The 18,911-nt window shown below is 34.2% G+C and overlaps 1 protein-coding gene across 5 annotated transcripts in view; it reads right to left on the reverse strand.

Annotated features, from left to right (window-relative positions):
• Window positions 1-18,911, reverse strand: part of CNOT2 (CCR4-NOT transcription complex subunit 2) — a 132,136-nt gene that overhangs the window by 24,135 nt on the left and 89,090 nt on the right. For 3 of the 5 annotated variants that reach the window (XM_061416479.1, XM_061416480.1, XM_061416484.1), the window contains 2 exons: window positions 17,878-18,000; window positions 6,905-6,971 (listed from right to left, as the gene is read on the reverse strand). In XM_061416479.1, coding sequence (XP_061272463.1) covers window positions 6,905-6,971; window positions 17,878-18,000 — 190 coding nt within the window. Of the gene's footprint in view, window positions 1-6,904; window positions 6,972-17,877; window positions 18,001-18,911 lie in introns of those variants that run through there. The other 2 variants (XM_061416481.1, XM_061416483.1) reach the window with 2 other exon arrangements.

An 18,911-nucleotide genomic window follows, 5' to 3' on the forward strand; every position in this document is an offset into this window, starting at 1 on the left:
AATTTTAGATAGGCACACTTGAATTAACCTACAGTGAGGAGAGCAGAGGAAGACAGTATGAAATCAAAGATTAGCATTTTATTTTTTCCTTTAACATTTTGATTTCATGAAAACAGCTAATAAATTCAAATGGTCTGAGCTGCATTTTATTGAGCCAGGTGGGTAGGGGAAGAAAATCAAAAGAAAAGAGAGAGGAATGCATCAATTTCAAACTGGATCAATAACCCCTGAATACTTAATAACCGAGTTACTTTAAATTCAACTGAATTCCTTTAAAACACATAGAATTAATACCACTGACTAGAAACAGAGATTTATTTTTAGGAACAAAACACATAGGCATTAAATTTGAGTTGCTTGAATCAAACTATTAATATTACAATGGGGTAGGGTCAAGGGAGGGAAAATTTTACTTTTACTAGTAAAATTAGAAACATCACGAAACATCATCTCTGCCCATGAATCTCCAGGCAAGAATACTGGAGTGGGTAGCCATTCCCTTCTCCAGGGGATCTTCCCAACCAGGGATAGAACCTGGGTCTCCAACACTGCAGGCAGATTCTTTATGAACTGAGCCACCAGGGAAGCCCAAAATATTATACCGGAAGACATATAAGCTGAAAGGGGAATAAAATATCCAGCTCATTAAAAAAAAACTTTATCTGACATGAAATAACTACAAGTAGAAAAGCTTAAATATGTACACTGAAGCTTGTGTACTGGAAGGACAGCAGAATTAAATAAAATATATCAAGCACCTAAGAACTATGTGAAGCACTATGCTACTTCATCTCCTTATAAAGTATTATAGAGAAGGTATTTATCCCTTTTTTATAGACAAGAAATAAAAGAACGAACTCTCACCCCCTCCAAAAAAATACCAGTTAAAAAGCAGTTTAAAAGGTTATAGATTTGAAGCAAATTTTTCTTTAATCTGACAGAGATAATAAAGTATAATACTGTATTAGAAGAAATACATGAACATATTCTACTAAGTAGATTCCTGTTATTTGGCAGGGTGCTAAACAAAAAATGGATTGAATTCTTTATTGATCATTTTTCAGAAATCCAAGATATCACCTAAGAAATGTTTCCATGAACTACTTCCATTGCACAAACTGGTTAACAGCATATTCCTTAAACAGTTATGGCATGATATGTCACACTTTATTCAATATTTTGCTAAAAATTAACAACATTAATGACATAAGTAATAAGAAAAGAGGTAACAGCAACCAAATTCTTGAATACTCATACTTAAATAGAGTCTCCTGAATCTTTAAAGAGAAGGGAGAAAACTTAATCGATTCAAGAGGTCTTCAAGTATCCCCTTTCGATTCCCAAAGCAACTGGCTTCCTTAACTTACTGTCCTGCCCGCACAAAAAAGGCAACCATCTTCTTTCCTCCTACCTGTCCCCATATCCTCTTACCTCCAATTTGTCCTGCACTTATCTAGTTAATCTTCTCTGTATACTATTTCACTATGCCATTTCCTTCATTAAAATAAAAGAATTTTAGAGATAGTAAAGTCTCCAGAGATTATCCAATTAAGTTACAGATGAAGGTCATTCAACTTAATTTATAGATGAACTAACATTAGGTATTAAGTGACTTGCCCAAGATCACAATGAAGAATAAATACACTGATTCAATTTCTTGTCTCTAATTTCAACCAATCACACTTTCTGCTTCCTATAGTAGGCGCTAACCTTTGCATCATATGGAAAACTTTAACATCTGGGTCCCTGCCCAGAAACTGTAACTTAGTCTGGGTCCAGCAATTCATAGGCGGTGGGATTTTTTTAACTCTGTGGGTGTTTGTTTTTTTTTTTTTTTTGGCGGGGGGAGGGGGGTAAGGGTTGAGAAACACTGTTGTATAGTTAAATCCAATCTCAGTTTGCTTACTCTTTAAAGTGCTCTGTCAAGACCAAAAAACATTCTTCTAGTCTTTATTTTTCCCAGCTTTACTGAGATATAACTGACATAATACTTTTCCAATCAACTTAATATTTTACTCATCCAATACAAACTCTAGTTTCTAGACACCACATACTCAACTTACACTCTTCTTCATAATTTCCCTAGTCTTCTTCCCAAAATACACCCTCATATTTTTACTCATATCCTTCTCCCCACCTAGAATTCTTTCCCTCCTATTGTTCTACAGAGATAAAAGACTACTTAAATCAAAAAACCAAAACCCAAACTGCTATGATCAAGGTGTTTACATGCAATATACGTACAGTGTACTTGGGTGTATATGGAAGGTGCCTCTAACTCAAGACATGAAAGCAGAATGAATTTGGTATCAGAAAATGTTTGGTAGAGAATATTGTACATTAGCTGAATAAAGAAAGAGCCCTAGTCAGGCATTTGGTAGTGGTGCTAGGAGTTGGGGTTGGGTGAGGGGAAACTTCAGCACTTTGGCCACCTCATGCAAAGAGTTGACTCATTGGAAAAGACTCTGATGCTGGGAGGGATTGGGGGCAGGAGGAGAAGGGGACGGCAGAGGATGAGATGGCTGGATGGCATCACTGACTCGATGGACGTGAGTCTCAGTGAACTCCAGGAGTTGGTGATGGACAGGGAGGCCTGGCGTGCTGCGATTCATGGGGTCGCAAAGAGTCGGACATGACTGAGCGACTGAACTGAACTGTACTGAATTGAGGGGTGATGTAAAAATGTCACAGCAGTTCAATCTGAGAAAACTGCAAGATGTGTGAAAGTGTGGACAAGAGATATATGCCTGGTGGAAGAGTGGGATTGCTTCTGAGCACTAAAGATATATGAGAGAAGCATGGATGAAGTTAACCTGGCTTCAACATCCTCAACTATGAGAAGCTGCTATGTTAGAACCCAGCCACAGTTCCCAAACAATATTTGTCTGGATCTCCACAGCAGGTGGCACTCTACCTGTGGAATAAACTGTGTCAATCTCCTACAGATACCTTACACTCCTCCTCAACCCAAATTTGCAAAACAGATTAGTGGCACATTTTCACAAAGTAATGCAGGTCTTAAACCTTAGAGATCACCCTTGATCCTTCTCTTCTGTTCATATTCCACATCCCCAAATCATATTAGCTGTATGTTCAAAATATCCCAAATCTAACCACCTCTCAACATCTCCATCGCTAATCCAAGCCACCCTATTTTCTTGCCTGGACTGCTGCAGTAATTGCCCTTTCTTTTTTCCTTATCACTTGGCCCACTTCCACTCAGTTCATTTTCTACATAAAAAGGTGATCTTTTAAAAAGGAAACTGTATCTTAAATTCCCTCCCACTAAACTTAGAATAAAATCCAAATCCTTTATCAAACCTTCACAAGACTCTATGATGTGCTACCCATTAACCTTCCACTTTCTTTGTTCATTATACTGGCCCTCTCATTCATCTTTTAACACATGAGGTTCATTCTTACATTGTCATGAATTAAGAATGTTTGCATTCACTGTTATCTGTACCTGAAAAATCTCTTACCCAGATCTTTCCAAGGACTTCCACTTCTCAACAGTCTGGTTTGCATTCAACTATTACCTTGTCAGAGACACTCTTTGCCTACTTGAAAACTGTTAATCCCATCCACTCATCCATTAATATGGTAATTTTTATAGTACTTATTACCAGAATATTATGTGTTTACTAAATGTCTGTATACTTATTCTATGTCTTCCTTCATTAAAATAAAAGCTCCATGAAAGCAGGAACTTTGTTATTTGCCACACTCTTCAATGCTGGAATAATTCTTCACTCATGGTATAACACAATGAATAAATAACTGCTATCATAATTCCTTAGTCAGTGGACTCTTGGAGTCTGTGGATTTAACATTTATAGTTTCTACTATGTGTAAATTGCCCTCCAGGGTCATGACATTCAGTAAGTAATATATGGCACCCAGGTTTCAAAGAAACTCATGTTCGAAAAGTTAAACTTGTAAAGTACGGCAATCTTGGCTCTACTACTTACTATCTTAGGCAAGTCCCTTAACCTTTAATAGGGTTACTGAATAGATTCTTAAAATAGGGAAATTAATTTCTGGTTCCCTGTTCATTCCAATCCAGTACACAGCTTCAGGGAGCCCAGGGGTCTTTAAACCTAGACAATGTACCTAAAATACTACACACCAGTAGAGAACATCATGTAACTTTAATACAAGATTCCATTCACCAGCTTGTGCAGTTACCACTTGATGCACAACAGTCACACAAACCCTTGGACGAAAAGTTAATTACATATTTTATACAATTATACTATACTAGAACCCATGATCTCACTAGCCCCAAGTCCAGCGTTTGCTGGGTACCGTTATGTACTACACAATCACTTCCACCCAAATCTAGAAAAATCCACCTTTAAGCAGCTCTGTATCCATTCCAGGAAACACTCGTTCCCTTGTTTAAACTCAGTGAGTCTAAGGTTTGGAGAGGGCACTCTACCTTCTGCACCTTTTCTACCTCTAATCTCTCTAATCACCAAGAACAAAAACAGACAACAGACCTTCATTTTAATGGCTCAAATTCCTACTGAACTTTGCCCATTTAATAAAGAGTTAATAGTGGTACACAGTCCACTTGGGAGGCAAAAGAACTTTGTTGTATCAAGTCCAATGCACAATTAAAATTAGCTGCCACAAGAATAGCATCATCAATCTATTCCTACCTACTTATTCTATCTCCCCATCCTTTATTAAGGTCAGCCCCTTAAGTTTTCTCTTTCTGACTTGTACTACTGAAGCTGTGATCCTCAAGTCCTAAATGGTAGCTGGTGTTCTCTCTGACAAGGTGTATGTTCAAACTACTTTGGCCCTGCTAGGTCTATCTTAACAGAGCCCAGGAATTCAGGCTCTGCTTTATTTTACTTTACTAGATGTAGCTTCCCGGCCTGTGCAATAGAAAGAACTGTTTCCTGACTCAAGACATTTCAGTTCCAGGTAACCTATGGTTCACTTTTTTATAAGCTAATACCTACAATGTCAAATTGAAAACGCTGGTTCTTCATTGCTACAGTAATATAGCCATTTATTATTTTAAACTCCAACAGGAAATATTTGTCCTATACGACTTCTTTTTAAATTAATAAGTACCTTAAAATACTTTCCTAATGAAAATAACTTTCCACATTTATTAATCTTTGTAAAACTATCAGCACAATCATGTACACAAATTAAGAAGTCAATAAATGTTTATCATACCAATGAAATAACTATATTCCAAACCTAGTCCAGGCTCTAACTTAGCTCAATTACAATTTCACATTTGCTGGTTCAAAAAATTAGGTCAGATTTTCAAAGTCCATACAGCTGATAATGCTGTAAAATAACTGATGCTCTCCTTCATTAAATAATCTTGGCTTCTCAAATTTAACTTGTTCCTTTCCCTTATTTACTTTCTGCTGTGATAAACTGTGGGCTTGAAAAGGAAAGCAACTTAAGAACTTTGTAGTGATTCTATAGAAATAAAAGTGAAAGTGAAGTCACTCAGTCATTTCCGACTCTTTGCGACCCGGTGGACTGTAGCCCACCAGGCTCCTCCGTCCATGGGATTCTCCAGGCAAGAATACTGGAGTGGGCTGCCATTTCCTTCTCCAGATAGAAATAAAGGGCAGCTTTAAAATAACTATGTATTTCCAATGTAAGGATTACCAGAAAAGTGAAAGTAGTTGATTTCAAACAAAAACAGTCTAAACAAAACAAAACAGCTAGCTAATAATATTCCCATAATAATGAGAATGAATATTTGCTGATAAATAAGCAACATCTTTTTTGTGTAATAAAAGGCTTAAAAAAAATGTTTTCTACTTAACTAGAGGAAAACTGTTAATACCAGTAAGTGATTAATAATTTTCCTTACTAATTCTGCATTAACAAAAATAGGGCTATGAAACAAAAAGATGGAGAGAAAAAAATAAGATGGAAATTATAATGTATTTTTCTAACAAAATATGCTGTTTCCCCCTAGTGAATTTCAATATAAAATTGAAGGGTAAAGTGGTATGACAAACTACTCTGATATCTATCAAAAATTTGCCTTTTATTGGGAAAGAGTTCAAAATGAAATATCTGAGTTTTATTTGAAGTTGGTTAAATTACTTGGTCATCATATTATCTGCTTCAGTTACTCTGTTATTCTATAATTTTTCATGGGAATTTATATCCCTTTTAACACTCCCCTCCCACTAAAGACATGAGAAATCAGTAGTCTCTGACATTAAGAGAGATGATATACCTTATTAATAGATAAGTTTGGAAAATTAATTTGAAAAATTGGTGAAAATTTTTAATTTAGTTTTATAAAAATTTTATGTCATAATAATAGTTAACATTTATTGAGCGCTTACTATGCGCTAGGCACTGTGCTAAGCGCTATAAAAGTTATTACAACACAAAATAAGAAATAAAATCTTGTATATGGAAAAAGCATTGAACTGAGTCAAAAACATAGATTATATATACCCAGACTGAGCTACAGTAAAGAAGTATTTGCTAAACAAAGAGAGCATTTCACAAACTGCTAGGTATGGGCTTACATTAATAATTAGGCCAAAAAACGTAAGCAAAACAACTCACTTAACTGACCAATCAAAAATCCTTTAACTTCCTCTAATTGAAAACACAGAGGATGTCTACTTTTAATTTGTTTAGCAAATCTTCTCCAAAACTACTGCAAGGGAACATACAGATATGAAAGAGGCAGAAGTAAATTTTGATCTATCCTATATCCAAATAATTTTGAATTAGCAAGGTCTGAAATAATGAGGTTTTGCTGAGTAAAATAAGGAAAACTGAAAATTAAATATCCTTCCTTTTAAATCCTAGGATAAACCCACAAGGGCAGCATTATTTTTTGATAGTTACTTTTTTCTTTAAATAAAGTATCCCATAATAAATACAAAATTCTTACTTTGTTGCCCGTATAAACTTGCCCCAAACTGAGACAGCTGACCTGATGTAGATGGTGATGCCAGCATCTAGAAACAAATTAATTATATTAGAGCATAAAGAAAGTACACAGAACATTGCATTGACACTTTACATACAACATATCATAGTATGTGAGTCAAATCCACATTTCTTCTCAATCTTCAGAAAAACATAAACATTGCATAGTGAATTCCACATTAATTAAGAGCCTATCACACTGGATGACATCCAACTATGCAAATAAAATCAATTTTTGATCACTATAAAGTGTTTTTTCTCCAAATTACTCTAAATAAAACTATGACAGCATCACTACTTTACTTAAAAAAACAAAAGCAAACTAGGTTAATAAATACATGAAGGCAGTACCTCAAGTCAGTCTCTATAAATTTAACTAAAATTACTTGATTCTTAAATAATATATTAAGCTAAGTTCTAAATTCAGTTTATTATTTTATTTATTGAAAATGAAATGATCTAAATAGAAAGTTTTGTATTTTACAATAGCTACTGATTTTTATATAGAAATAATTGATGTGTATTAAGTGGGCAGAAAAATCTAACAGACATACACACACAACCATATACATGGAGACATGGTACAACACCAAAGGACAAACCCAAAATACTTACAAAAATATTTATATGTGGTATATAATGTACACTGTATGTACATGCATGGCATTTGTACACAATGCCCTTCAATCTACTGCATTATCTCCCCCTCCCCTGAATAAAATTCTTTGAAGGCATGTTATATTCATGGAACATGTCATTTTTATTTCCTCATAGAGACTAGCACTGCATGTAGCAGTGCTATAAAAAAGCTAGATGCTTAAACTGAGTAAATGAAAATGTGTATGCATAAGTGTATGTTTGTGTATTCCATGTCTTATATTAAGCAACCATCAAAACACCTTAATTAAATAACATATGAGTCATGTCATCAAAAGGGTTATAATCTAGTGGAAGAACAGAATGAATTATATTAATACAACTAATTATGTTCCAAGGCACAGTGCGGTAAATGCTCTAAAGGAAGTATAAAGCATCACTGGAGGCAAGTCATTTCTAAAAAAGGGTCGAATACTTTGTAGAGTGTTAACATCTGATGCGGGTACAGATGAGGGGTCTTCCAGGGAAAGAATATGAAGCGAGTGTGATAAAAGCTAGTGACATGATTAGAAAACAAAATACAAGAAACAACAGTGACTGAACAATAGAGTAATTAGGGAAAGGAGATAAGGCACACCCTATGCACACTGGGGCACGGAAGAATGGGAAATAAAGAGTATGATGGGGCCAGAAGTAAATGGTCTTCTTAAATGCTATGCAAAGATGGCTACCTACTATGGCAATAAAGAGAAAAAATAATTTTTAACACTTTCTTTGGGAGCCACATTGCGTGGCATGTAGGATCCTACTTCCTCGAGCAAGGATCAAACGCAGGCTCCTTGCTCTGGAAGCCCAGAGTCTTAACTACTGGCCTATCAGAGATATCCCAGAAAAAATAATTTTAAGCCGGGAAGTGACATAATCAAACTGTGTGCTTTGGAAAGATAATTTCAAGAGCATAACTGGGTGGAAATGGTAAGATACTAAGTTAGAACAGAAGTGGGACTAAAAAGGGGTCCTACTGAAATGGTTGAGGTAAAGGGGAAAGGAGGTGGATGGAGACTCATCAGACAGGGAACTATCAGGCCACTCTGGTTTCCAGTGAAGAACTGGGTCCACATTGACCACATTAAGAAAGCCAGGAGGAGAAATACTTTAACAGTAGAGTCTAATCCAATATACATTTCCTGCTATCTTCATGCTGAAATTCTGAATTGTTTTAATTATTCTGAAATTCAGGAAAGTTTTTATACACAGTAGTTTTACTAATGACACACAGCAGACTCTTTTGGGATATAGCTAAGTTCACACTAAACACCGTATTTAAATACAGCAACACATTTTCTAAAGAAGATCAAACCTTATAAATATTCCTTCTGAAATCTGAAGGATAAACAATATAAACAATTAAACTAAAAGAATATGCATTTTATGCCTGACCAAGTTCTTTTGTTAGCTACAATTATTGTTACTATTACCCACATAACCGCAAATATTTTAAGCACATTAAAATTTCGTTTCCAACTTGCAAGAAACAGATCAAAGAAAATGTATAATGAAGCTTTAGTTGGTGACAGAAGGCCTTAATAATCACGATTTTCTGTATCTTTATAATCTATGAACAAAAGTAAAAGAGAATAGTTTCTTCAGGTTTCACATATAAGATGCTGGCCAACATGAACCCATGACTTAGAATGATAAATAATGTAAATATCCTAAAATGGACCACTGAAGTTTTACTTTTCCCAGAAATGTACATGCTTACTGTGTACATAACTCCAAAGAACAGACATTTTATCTACTTTCTCACAAAGGTTATACATTCACAAGTGAGTATCACTCCTCTCAGCACTGAGAGATAACACAGAGGAGGAGACACACCATTAAGGTAAAGGAAGAATGGGTCCCTGGGCCAAAAATACTTGAGTCAAAGAGCAGTACGGTGACCCAAATACCAGTGTGACACATAAGATATTATGATTTTCTCTATGTATGAGTATATGAGGAAGGTTAGTAAATGCTGTTTTACAGAAATATGAAAGTTTAATAGTTTATAACCTTATAACCATCCAAGTAAAATAAGCATTGATCAGCTAAACATATATTCAAATGACTTCAAAATGTGTCCAAAATGCAAATATGTAATTTCTTATGAAATCAATCCTATTGATCTGTGTTAGTCGCTTGGTTGTGTCTGACTCTTTGTGATCACATGGGCTGTGGCCCACCAGGCTCCTCTGTCCATGGAATTCTCTAGGCAAGAATACTGGAGTGGGCAGCCATTCCCTTCTCCAGGGGATCTTCCCAATCCAGGGATCAAACCCAGATCTCCTTCATTGCAGGCAGGTTCCTTACTGTCTGAGACACCAGGGAAGCCCAAGTGGTATGTATTTTTAAACTCTGAAAGCATGCTTCATGAAATATATTAGTGGTAAAAATAAATTTAAAAATAAATTTTAAAAAATAGATTTAACACACAATGAAGGAATATGGGGGAGAAATGGTATTTGTAAGAACAAAAAAATGTTCAAGAAATGTACACTGGCACAGAAATAACTATAACTAGCAGACAACAGAAAATTTACATAATTTTTTTAAATGGTGAAAGTTAACTATACATAGATAAATGTCTTAGAAAAATATAGAACTTTAGATCAAGAGACATACTTTGTTGTTGTTTAGTTGCTAAGTTGAGTCTGACTCTTGTGACCTCATAGACTGAAGCCTGCCAGGCCCTCTATCCGATTTCCCAGGCAAGAATACTGGAGTGGGTTGCCATTTCCTTCTCCAGGGGATCCTTCTGACCCAGGAATTGAACCTGTGCCTCCTGCATTAGCAGGCAGATTTTTTCCCACTGAGCAATCACTAGTACCCTAGTTTTATATTCATTTTTGCCTAAGAAGAAAAGTTTATCAAACTAATTCTAGGTAAAATGTCACACAATCAACCAGTAAGTAGGTAACTGTGTTCCCAGTCTAAAACCATCATAACAATTATATTCTTCTTCATTTCTCAGTCTACAACGCACATTTCAGTCAAAAAACAACACTAAAAGCCAGGAACAACCAGAGGAAATAGTAATGTAATTCAAGTCATTTCCCTCACTCAACAAAGAGCTCCTTTATCCTTTTGCTTAATATACAGAAAGCCAAGGAAATCAACAAGTAAGAAACTGTGTTTTTTAAGTCATTTCCACTGTTACTAGCTATAATTCTGAAAATCATGAACAAGTCTAAAATTATTTTGTTTTACAAAATGTGTACTTATAATAGGCAAATCTGGCTCCCTTGCCTAATAATAGGCAAAACTGCTCCAGCAATCCATAACAGCAAAGAAGTGTTAATTATTCCGTCCCCCTCATGCTTCCCAACAGTGACCACCTCTCACAAATATGCCCTCCAATAAATGTACCTTCAGTCACAAAACCTATTTTAAGAAACATTAAAATCAATTTGGTCAAGAAATAATTTTCTCCATAACAAATGACTTCAAAATACAACAAAGTTTTATTAAATAAAAACTCCATGACCATTAAATTTTTAAGTGTTCCTGAAAAATCCATTGTACAATAAACTTAAAGGTATGGTAACAATATAATTCTGAGCACTGTCATTTTTTTCTAGGACAAAAACAGCAAAGATATATGACTCTGACTATATAATATATACAAACAGAAAAAGAAACAAAGGTAAAGAAAGTTTTAAATCTACATAGAATCTGAAAAATATTTTAAAATTAAAAACAGTATGGTTAAAAAATAAGAAACCACTGAAGTCAGAATGAAATCTAGCAAACAAGAAAGAAGAAAGAAAACAAGTCTTTCTTTCAAAAAGAAAGACTATGAGAAAATAATACATTAAAAAGACAAACAGAAGAACGGGACAAAGGAAGGTGCAGGCAGAAAAACAAAACAGTCATTAAGTCATAGGGCCTCAGTAGTTTATAAATCACAAACCAATAACAAATTATGAGTTTACCAGGCATTTCAAGCAATTTTGATTAAAACATCAAGTTTTCAAGAATAACATTTTTTAGAAGTATAATATATGCTAAAATAGTCAATGTAATACATTCCAATTGAACATTTAACACTCAAAATCTTTACTAAAAAGAGTATGGCAATGAACATCTTTATATTGTCTAAATTTTAGGTCAGAGTCAAAGCACAAATTTATAGAGAGGCATGATAAAGGCTCTTAATATGCACTGCTAAACTGTTTTCTACAAAGTTTGTATTAATTACGCTCCCACAGCAAGTGACTTCAATGTTCCCTTTCAGACAATGACTACTTTCCACTTAAAAGCAAACAAAGAAAAAAATCAAAAAACAACAAAAGACCCTCTCTACCACTATGACAGAATAAAACTGTATTTTCTGACTATGGATTTTTATGATTGTTATTAATGAATAAACATATTACAATTACTTTTGTAGATATATCAAAATTTGTTACACCTTTTAAGTGTATCATTTTAACTCCCTTTTATAAATAGAACTTTATCTTTAAAATACAGTCTGAAGATTATTTAAATGCCAATGAAATTGAGATTTTAGAACATTCCCTTCAAATGATTTGATATTTAATTCTAATTTCTTTAGAGTCTGATTTATTTACATTTAACTCTATTAGGTTACTGCTGTCATACAAAATTTTGACATATTTATACACATTCAAATTTTCTATTAAAAGTTTTAAAGGTTATTTTGAAAGATTTTTAGGTAAACAATCATATCCATCTGCAAATAATGTTAGCTTTGTTATTTTCAGTATCAACTCATTTCCTTCCCTTTCTCTAACAAAGACTCAGTAAGAGCCTACTATCTCCTACACCTTACTGTAAGTTCTAAGAACACAGCAGTGAACTAGAGGCAAGGTCCTTGCCTTTGTTAAACGAATTCTACCGCAGTAGACAGGATAACAATTAATAAATATATACATCAGGTAAAGATTGGTGTTATAACTGTTAAAATGCAAGAAAGAAGTTAGAAGGTACAGCAAGAGTAGTACTGATATATACAAGACTACTTAGGAAAAGAGTGATCAGAGAGGCTTCTCTCTGAAATATTTCACGTGAGGCTTCTCACGTGAAATATTTCAGCAGGTACATGGATGGAGTGAGAAAAAAAACTATGTGAAAACTGCAAGCTCCTGTGACAGAAACAAACTCAAAGAGCTGGAGAGTCAGCCAGCATGACTCCATATGTAATGAAATACTAATTATGAATATGACAACAGTAATGGTGATAGACAGTATCCTTATTTTAGACTAGATTTTTATAAACTATCGATTATTAATTGGCCTGAGAGAAATCCTAGTTGCCATAATTGCTATAGGCTAACACAAGTAGGAAAGGTAGAAGTTCAAAATGGTTGCTATTTGTCAAAATGGGAAGTAACTTACTCTAATAGGTTTTAAGAGTTACCTTTTTAAAAGTAAGGACAAATAGGCGCTACATTTTGTATGTCTTTACAGCACATATTAAAACAAGGAAAAAGGGGTTCCCACAAGTTTGTGCTTCCAAAATGCTTATGCTTAAATAAGTTATCAAATGAGTGCAACAAAGACTTAGATTAGAAAATGTGAGCAATTTTATTACATTAGATGTATTTTTAAAGAAAACCCTAAATTGCTTAGATTATATTGTCCCCAAAGAGTTGTCTATTATGTTATATGAATATTTTTTCATTTTCTGTAAGTTCCCCCCGCCAGAACTGCCCAAAGTCTCAGAGCTAATAAATGGCAGCACTAAGATTCAAAAAAGGGAAAGGGAAAAATCAAGCTCATATCTGCCTATGATTTACTTAATCTTGTGAAAACATTTAAGTAATGTGTCTCCAATATTTATAAAATTACTTTTATACCTTAAAACCAGGAAACTCAGCATTCTATAAAAGGACACATACACATACAGGCATCTCTTGAAATAAAAGATCTTGGAAAATATGAAGTAGTTCTAAAGAAATATTTAGCAATTTAATCAGCACACAATCTTACAAAGAACACTTTCCCAAGTACTTCTACAATCATGCATATGATGAAGAAACAAGTTTCATGCTCTACAGTTAGGGCAGATAGGAATTAGTTAGGTTTTGGGGATCTTTTTGCTTCTGAGATTTTTTTGGATAGTTGGATTAAAGAATCATTCAACTACTGGCCAGTTTTCCTTTATCATAAATTACATTTAAAAATTATTTCCTCACCAGGGAGGAAAAAAAAAATTACAAAAATGTCCCAGTTATTCATTATGTTAAAATTTTTTCTTTTCAAAAGCCTTAAAAGCACAAAATAATCACTATCTGCAGATGATATATGCAACTACTGAAAAAAAACAAAAAGAATTAAATGGAATGTCATAATTATTCATATCAGCATCCACATTAAATATTTACTATTTGGTCTTTAAGTTTTGCATATAGCTATTCATTCAGTCCTTAAAACCACCCATGAGTCATGTATTATAGATGAGAAAACTCAGATACACAGAGACTGAGTAAATTGCCTAAGGACACAGCTAATAAACCATGTGACTGAGATATAAATTCATAATAAAGTAGAATTTCAAGAGTCTACAGTCTCAATCAAAAAATAATAAAAGAGTTTTGTCAGGTAGCTGGTTATAAAATATATATACATAACAACTATTCCATACATCAGTAAAAAGCAATTAGAAAATGAAAATGGCTACCATAAAACCCTACTTACTAAAGGGCATAAAGAACAGAAATAAAAGAAACACACATTTCTGAAACAAGGTAAATACCAGTATAAATGTGTAACAGTCAAAAACATTTTTGTGAAGGATGTGAAAGATCTTACCTAAAGATGTGAAAATTGCCTATAAAGCTACAGCAATTCAACTATATTGCAGTTCTTCCACAGAATCAGTATGATAAACAGAACAAGAGTTTAGGAACAGGCCAAACACATCAGATCTTAGTATATATTAAGGGAGAATTCCAATTAGCCTAAATGAATAGTCTAACTCAGGGGTGGCAATTTACTGAATGCAGGCCAAATCCAGTACAGTGCTTATATTTGTAGGATGCATAAATTAAGAACGGTTTTCCATGTTTTAAGTGGTTATATAAATACCTACATATTATCCTTTATTTAGCCTCTTGGAGAAGGAACTGGCAATCCACCCCAGTATTCTTGCCTGGAGAATCCCATGGACAGAGGAGCCTGGTGGGGTGCTGTCCATGGGATCGCAGAGTCGGGACAAGTGAAGTGACTTAGCATGCATGCATGCATGCATTGGAGAAGGAAACGGTAACCCACTCCAGTATTCTTGCTTGGAGAATTCCAGGGACATAGGAGGAGTCTGGTGGGCTGCCGTCTATGGGGTTGCACAAAGTCGGACACGACTGAAGCAACTTAGCAGCAGCAGCAGCAGGCCCACAAAGCCTAAAATATTTACTATCTGGCTCTTTATGGAAAAGTCTTCTAATCTGTGACCTAAACTATAAAAAAATGTTTTGGGACAAATGAATACCAGATAGCCTTAGTGGGTATGGGCAGCAAGAAGGGTAATCCGGCACCACAAATTCAGACCTCTATCCAAAATACATTTCTAATGAAGTTATATATGAAGAATTAAGCATAAAAGTGCTAAAAGAAAGTAGTTGGGAAAAGTCTTCCAGAGGTATGACCTCAAATACAGAAATCATTAAAACCATAAAGTCACACAAAATGTATGAGTCAAATGCAATAAAAATGATAAATATTCTTACATTAAAAAAAAAAAAACAGCCTGAAAGCAAAAAACTGAAAAAACAAAATTTGTAATAACAGAAGGTTATAATCTTAATATATGGGAAACACTAACAAATAAATAAGACCTACCATTTCAATAGAGGAATAGAAAATGGCATAAAAGCAGTAATCCACAAAGGAAGAAATGAAAATGGCCAATTACACAGAAAAAGAATATCACTGGTGTGTAAGTGTGTGTGTGTGTGTGTGTGTAAATTCAGCAATATTTTAATGCACATTATATTAAAACAATGTTTCTTTTGTCTACTGGCAAAAATTTAAAGGTAATAGGTGATATTCTTAGGGCGCTGATGACGGTAAAAATTGGCACAAACTTTCTAGTGAAAAATATGTCAATATGGCTCAGAGATTCAACTAAATATATTTTTAAATAAAAATATTTGAATTATAAAATCAAAAAGTTTAGCACTAAATTACTCCCAACTTGCACCATTACAGGTAATTTTTCTTCTCCCTGCTCCATGCATATTTTCTAAAATTTGTGCAGTATCTCTGTACTGTTTTCTAATGAAAAAAGATTCAGCAATAGCAGAAATTCATAAGTAGCCTACAGTATTACTATTTCCATTTTCAGATGAGAAAACTGAGGCCTTGAAAAAGTTTTTGCTAATAGGCAAAGCCAAGATCCAAACCCATATCTGTACTGTGTTAGAGCCCTAATTCTTAATCTCTATGTCTTACTTTCTTCTTAATTAATTTTTAAAAGAAGTTTTTTTTGAAGCAAATCATTCTGTTATTTCTGCGACAAACAAGTAACCTGGAGTAGTAACAAGCATATGTATATGCATGTATATAATAATTCTGACTATAAAATTTTAACATACAGTATTTCTGTTCCTTAGAAGACAGACATCTCTGTCATTCATTCTCTGCAAATGCTTTAAGAATTTCAGTTAGACACCTTCTTATCTTCCTGACCAAAATGAATGCTTTTCATCAATAAGCAATAGTGCACCACCATTTTTGCATCAATCTTAACTTGTACTGTACAATCACAGTAACACACCACACAAATCAGTTTCTGCAATGATGCTACCAGAAAGACAGCCTAAAGTATTAACTGTAATATCAAAACTTAACCTTAGAAATTTATGTAAAAAAAATTCAATTATAATTTACATCAAATAGCAAATAGCTAGAAAGGCAGTAAAATAACAGAAAATTAATCAGATGACACTATTCTGTGAGCTACTCAATTGCACAAAGAAAACCACCATTATTAGGACTTTGAAGAGTCCTAATAATGCGTTTAATAGTTAGTTGCCAAAATGACACAACTGTCAACTAAAAAGGAATAACATTAAAATAGAAAAACAAAACCAAACCCCATCAAAATTCTAGCTTAAACCTTGAATAACCTATTTGTAAAATTCTAAAAGATAAAGGAAGTAATTTACTAATGATTAACTTTAATGAAAAATGAGGGCATTTGTTACATATCTTGCTGCTGCTACTGCTGCTGCTAAGTCGCTTCAGTCGTGTCCGACTCTGTGTGACCCCATGGACTGCAGCCTACCAGGCTTCTCCGTCCATGGGATTCTCCAGGCAAGAACACTGGAGTGGGTTGCCATTTCCTCCTCCAGTGCATGAAAGTGGAAAGTGAAAGTGAAGTCGCTCAGTCGTGTCTGACTCTTAGTGACCCCATGGACTGCAGCCTACCAGGCTCCTCCATCCATGGGATTTTCCAGACAACAGTACTGGAGTGGGGTGCCACTGCCTTCTCCCATCTTAAAATTTTATAAGTGTTTTAAAACATCAGTAAGAATCTCATTAGGTTGATACCTAGAGTAAATTGCTATACAGATAGAGAAATTAGGAATAACAAGTTTATAAAAGTTTGAAAGGGGAGGAAACAGTCTGGCAAGTACAAAATACAAGAATGCAACTATTTAAAGTAGCTTACCAGAATTTGAAAATAACAATGGAATTTATTTTAAAATACTTTATCAACTTGCTAATTATGGCTTGGCTGTGTTCTAAATCCTTTCATTTCAAATGAGATTACTGAACTGATAACCTTCCAAAGCATTTAATTCATATTTCTTTAATATACTATCTTCCATGTTGTGAATACAGTTCTTCAACATTTTCCTACTGCAGCATCCCTACAGCTAACAGAGAAGAGATGTCTTCCTATCTGAGGTCTAGGATTATAACCAGAATATTACAAAGCAAAGGAAGTTTCACTGAAGCCTGCCATTAAAGCTTTAAATCTGTACAAATCAGCTTTCTGCTCTTTATAAAAGTATTATTTTAATAGGAAAACTTATTTCACAAATTTTTAAAATCAATGATCTAGAAGTAAATATCATGTTTACCTCATGTCTTGAATACTTCCTAGCACAGTATTACCATATCCCAATGGTATGAGAATCATATGACATTTTGTCTCCGATTAGAATGTTAGAAAGTTCATCATTTTGGTATCCCAAGGGCCTATCACTGTGCCTAAAACAGAGTCACTCAACCAAAGATGATATTCTGCAGTTCATATACTGCTTTCCAGGAATCAGAAAGAAACAGACATACACTATGTAAATACAGCTTAACCGGTTAACTTACATCTTTTTCTGACCGATGTGGAAACATAGAAGACTGGCTGTAGTACATGTTTTCGTCATGGTAGTCACTGTCGACCCCCTCTACAAACTTCTTTCTTGAAGCACCAAACATGCTGTTTGTCACCTAAACAAAAATATTACTTTTATCAAGAATGATGTTTTGGAAAACGTCAAGCTTTACCTTACTCCTATGTAAAAAACATAAAATGAAGGGAATGTTGCTAGGATAAATAAACAGGTCAACTAAGGATTAAGGGGACAGGTGAGAAACTTGCAACAATATAGTATTAAATGTTTATTTGCAGGTCCTGAAAGTAAGAGGAGAAACTTAAAGCTCTGTTGTATGCAAAGATTCCAATTCCTTTAAAAGAAAAAACATCACTATTCTTGAAAAATGGCAAACCAAAATATTTTCCATACAAAGATTTTTAAAAACATGTTTGGGTTTAACTATTCAAAATCTTCACATGCATCCTCACTATTATTCAATATGAATAATTATTATTCAGTATGAATAATCCTCAAGTATCTGAGGACTCATATCCAGGAGTGTCTCTGACATCACTATATCTACTTTCTAAACTAGCTGTTTTCCAAAGTATATCATCTTCACTGATAAGCTAAGTTTATTGAGGTAAAGCACTTTTGAGCCCATGAATAGCATACTGGGAATTTTATCTCAAGTCACAAGCTCTCATTCATGTTAACAGTAGGATAAACTTTTCATGCATCATCCTGGTGTAAATTTATGATCTTCACTAAATAATCTGCTTACTCTTGTGTTTTAAGTCTTTATCACATCCAACACTAGTAATTTTGAGCACTCATCATGGTAACTGCTAAATCTCTGCTAATTTTTTCCCCCAACATGACCTCTATGAAACTTCCAAAACTGACAGGTTATTTACTTAAGGTCAATGTGTCTATCCCTAATAGAACACTTTGTAATTCAAAGTCAACTGAAATGGCATGACAGGAGAGATCTGTAAAGACTTGAGAACATACAGTAACTACATGCTTTCACAAAAAAATTTG

This window comes from Bos javanicus, chromosome 5 (genome assembly GCF_032452875.1).
Source record: "Bos javanicus breed banteng chromosome 5, ARS-OSU_banteng_1.0, whole genome shotgun sequence".
NCBI lineage: Eukaryota > Metazoa > Chordata > Mammalia > Artiodactyla > Bovidae > Bos > Bos javanicus.